This window comes from Nicotiana tabacum, chromosome 22 (genome assembly GCF_000715075.1).
Source record: "Nicotiana tabacum cultivar K326 chromosome 22, ASM71507v2, whole genome shotgun sequence".
Classification (NCBI taxonomy): domain Eukaryota; kingdom Viridiplantae; phylum Streptophyta; class Magnoliopsida; order Solanales; family Solanaceae; genus Nicotiana; species Nicotiana tabacum.
In genome coordinates, this window is record NC_134101.1 from 48,336,391 (window position 1) to 48,341,150 (window position 4,760).

General features: G+C 33.8%; 1 protein-coding gene across 1 annotated transcript; it reads left to right on the forward strand.

The window, feature by feature from the left end:
• The first annotated feature begins 1,085 nt into the window (after window positions 1-1,085).
• LOC107806832 (heat stress transcription factor A-6b) lies at window positions 1,086-4,340 on the forward strand. The gene is made up of 2 exons (XM_016631083.2): window positions 1,086-2,529; window positions 3,380-4,340. Exons 1-2 carry the CDS (start codon window positions 2,260-2,262, stop codon window positions 4,118-4,120), a joined length of 1,011 nt encoding a protein of 336 aa, XP_016486569.1. The 5' UTR covers window positions 1,086-2,259; the 3' UTR covers window positions 4,121-4,340.
• Window positions 4,341-4,760: the final 420 nt, after the last annotated feature.

The following is a 4,760-nucleotide window of genomic DNA, read 5'->3' on the forward strand; positions in this document are numbered from 1 at the left end:
TTGTTAACCAATAAGATGCTTACACGATTTTTGGAATTATTTGCTTTTTGGCAACAAACTTTTCAGCTTTATCTTTTTAAAATAAATGAGATTACTATAAATACCAACCATAAAGTATTGTATTTTTCTTTTTTAATGAAAACAGCTTAAGAACCCATTCAACAAATGTGAATTCAAAACTTTATTATAGATTTGGCTAGAACAAGAATTACCAACAAGCAAGATGATATACTGTTATTTACTATAATCTCGGCTATTATATTTCTCTAACTTCAAGGATTAGCGTACTTTTTTCTGTTTTTCTTTCCTCTTTTGTTCACTACTGTTAGACTAAAGCTTGCGTGAAAGTTCTCAACTGGTTTGGTACCATTTAATAAGCTTTCAAACATGGTTATTTAAATAGTCGGATTGAATTTGTTATTTTAAAGAGAGAATATTAAATGTGTAAAATCTTATCGATATGTATGCATGATTTAGACGCGTGGCTCCATTTGCATACAAGCAAGTGGACTCTCCTTGAGCCAATCCAAGCTTTTGTTAGATTAATGCATATTTTGATATTTAGCAGCCAAGATATTTTCCTCACTTTTGGGGTTGGTAAGATATTTTCAAGCAAACCTTTTCTTTTGGTTTTCGGTTGTCCCGGTTAGAATTCGAATAATTGGATTTGCGCCGAGTAATTTTACTTATGTGGTAAAATACTTCGAAACCTATACCTGCTTAAGAATATAATGAAATATTACTTCCCACACACCACATTCTTCTAAATATAATTAGGTACCACGTAAAGATTTTCTGAGTGAATAAACAACATCTGATAGGACAGGAATTTTATGATTATTAATTTTCGTCTAGACATTTCTTTGAGTGCATTAATCATTCAACAGACAAAAAATTTATATGAACTCAGATCTAGAATGGTAAATACTTACTTGTACTCCGGTAATTATACTAAAGCATGCATTTTAATTATGAGAGTCACAAATAATTCAAGCATAGATTTATATCACCTAATCATGGATGCGGATAAATTTTTAACGTTCCAGAATTTCCTAGAAATCAATTATGATGCAATGGATCTACAATTTCAGCAACATTCTAAGAAGTAGACCAGACAAAAAGAAAATCAGAAGAAAACAATTACTAATATTGATTTTGAGGATTTTTTCTTCTTCTTGCACATTCGAATAAATCCTTGAAGACTTCGGAGTACATAAATATCTCCTCTACTGTTGCTTTTGAAAGAGAACTTAAAATTCTTTCTTAATCCAAATTATCAAGCCGAGTTACACTAAAACCATGCATAACGACCCCCTCCCTTTTCCTCCAGCCAAAACAAGAAACAAAAAGAAAAAAGAAAGAGTGAAGTAAAACTCAAAAATAAAATCTAATTGAACAAAAATAAAATTCTATCTATAAGGTTATCTTTTTCTTAAGTAGGTTATGAAGCAAGGTTACAACAACATGTGAATTTTCGACATATTGCGTTTTTAAGATTCTTTTATATAGTTTGTCCTGATCTTTTTGATATTTTGCATTTCTTTTAGAGCTTACCACTTCCGATTGAAACAAATAAATATCTAAGGCACCTAGAATAATCAGGGTTTTAGATTGTACAAAGTTTAGTCCGCCAGAAGGCTACAAAACACGTACCCCAAAAGTTAAAAAGAAAAATTAATTAAATGGGGATCTAATTAAAAGGGAAAAGGGGCTAAAAATATCTGAGGACCATTATATTCCACCGACTTGAATCTCCAGCATTGCAAAGAAAGTAGTATAAACTGTACTTATATTTTATTTTCATAATTAAGCTATTGATTGAACCGTGACTTCAGCTCCCTTTTGCCACTACTCTCTCTCTCTCTCTCGCAACATAAATTCCCACTTCTTCCGCCTCTTCCCCATACTTTGAACCCTATCTTTCTGATTCACAAACTGTTTTGCTGCTCTTTTTACCTGTCCATATCCTCTATTTTCTTGGAAAATTTTGATTCTTGTCTAATCTCGTATTCTTTTGTGTAATTTTCCAAATCTCCTTCCCTCAGCTCAAAAACCCTTTTCTCTCAAACCCCAACTGCTAAAACCAATCCTAAATCAATACATTTTGAAAGAAAACTCAAAGAAGTTAAGGCATATATTATTAGCCTTCCTTTGACCTCAACAGCCATTTTGGCCATACTTTCAATTCTATCTAACTTTAATTATTCATTGACTCAAACTTGTAATATCTTTACTCACATTTCTTGAAGATTCAAGGCAATGGACCATTTTGGTTCCATAAAGGAAGAGTTTACTTTCATGTCCAATATGCCTCAACCAATGGAGGGTCTTCATGAGGGTGGCCCTCCACCATTTCTCACAAAGACTTACGAACTTGTCGATGATCCGAGCACCAACGATGTCGTTTCTTGGAGTAGAGGTAACAACAGTTTCATAGTTTGGGATCCTCAAACCTTGGCCATGAATCTTCTTCCAAGGTATTTCAAGCATAACAATTTCTCCAGCTTTGTCAGACAGCTCAATACTTATGTAAGCATTTATTTTATTCTCTATGCCCAATTCAACTTTGAGCACACAGAATATTATATTTATCTAATAGGCATATATAGTAGATATAGGAACTAGAAAGAAGGAGAATTAAAGTTCTTGAGAGTTGAGAAACATTTCAATATTTGCTGATAGAGTGGTTTAGAACTTATATTTCTTTACATTTTCATTCATGTTCCTCAAGTTTCAAGAGTAGCGTTAGTCAATCTGTTGATGACTTAAAGAGTTTTTAATCTTCCAGTGGGAACTTGTAATACATTTGTTGGCGAAATATCTTTAATAACAGTGTCCTTAACACGCCTCACACTTCAACGATTATTGTGATTCGGTTGTTGGAGAATCACAATAACCGTTGAAGCTTTGAGGCTTGTTCAGGGAATTGCTGTTAAGAATATTTTGTGAACAAGATTTAATTTGTTTCTTCTAATGGAGCTTGCTGTCTTTTAAAATTCTTTTTGGTTACAGTCTCTTTGATGGTTCAATGGTTTTAAGTGAGAATAATTTGTCTAGAGAAAACTATTTCTAAAGCTTAATGACTATAAAAGGGAGGTGGATTGTCCATTTTCAGCGGTTTTGTCCATTTTACAAAGTTCCAGGGTTAACATTAATTTTACAGCTAATTTAGCCATTTCACATTACCTTCTTTGCATGCACTTTAGGTTTTGTCCATTTTCATCATTCTTGACGTGTGATCCTTGACATCTAATTCCTAAAGGTCTTGATATATGTCTATTTGTGTTTCAGCCAACAATACTAGCAACTAGTATTATTGGTTTTTCATCTCCTTATATTTTCTTTCCTTACTGGAGGAGTAGGAATGTGAACAATGCAGGGATTTAGGAAGGTTAATCCAGACCATTGGGAATTTGCTAATGAAGGTTTCTTGAGGGGGCAAAAGCATCTATTGAAGAAAATTAGGAGGAGAAAGACAAGTAATAATAATTTCTATCCAGGTGGCAATTGCAATATTAAGTCTTCAAACCAAGGTATGGAGTACTCTTCATGTGTTGAGTTGGGGAGGTTTGGATTAGATGGAGAAATTGATCGATTGAGGCGCGACAAGCAGGTTCTAATGATGGAACTTGTTAATCTTAAACAGCATCAGCAAGCTACTAAATCATACCTTAAATCAATGGAAGAAAAACTTAAAGGGACAGAAATGAAGCAGCAGCAAATGATGAGTTTCTTGGCCAAAGCAATACAGAATCCAAACTTTGTGCAGCAGATAATGCAGCAAAAGGATAAAAGGAAAGAACTTGAGGAAGAAATCAACAAGAAAAGAAGAAGGCCAATTGATCAAGGTCCTAGCAATATTATTGAAAATCTTAATATAAAGCAAGAACTTCAAGATTATGGTGATGTTTATGGATTTGATGATTTAGAACTGGAGGAAGATGACTATGCTGAGAAAGCACATACAGAAAGTGGAGATAAAGCAACTAATGCAGGATTTTGGGAGGACTTGTTGAATGAAAATATTGGTGAAGATGAGATGGCTTTACTTGGTATTGAAGAAGAGGATGAAGATGTGGATGTTTTGTCTGAAATAAATAGCCTTCTGCCTGATTCCTGAATTGTATTAGCTCTTGGAATTATCTGGTTCAGTTACTTGGATACATCATTCATAACTGATTTTTCATTGTTTAGAGTATGTTTACCTGAGACTCAATGTTTTCAAGGAGTCTAGCTTTTGGACTTGTTAGAAATTTGTACCTCTCAATATATTAAAAAATAGACAACTTTTAGTGCTTTTTGTTTTTATTTTAATTTATATAATATTGAACTGCAGTGAATTTAAAAGGAGCAACATTGATAGTGATGATTACTAGTTTGGTATTGAGACGGTAAGTTTACCTGATATTGGGCGACCAGTTAGGTGCTTATTGGGAGGATGCCAATTCTCTTTCAGAAGAAAGCCAATAAATAAGGTGTATGGATCAAGATCTCTTAGCCCTTAGAAATGCCAAATCTATGATGTTCCTTTTTAACCACTAAATTGGTAAGGTTTATTAGCTAGCCAGTATTTATTTGGTTTGCACTTGGTGTTTGTGTGTGTGTGTGGGGGGGGGGGAGGGGGGTTGGTGAACAGAAGTGTGCTAGTAAATTCTTTATTTTACGGCCAAACGTGAGACTTCGCCACGCAAAATCTATTTTAGTTAACCCAAATACGATTGTTCGACACCGAATGAAAAAATGAAAAACAAATCTAACGC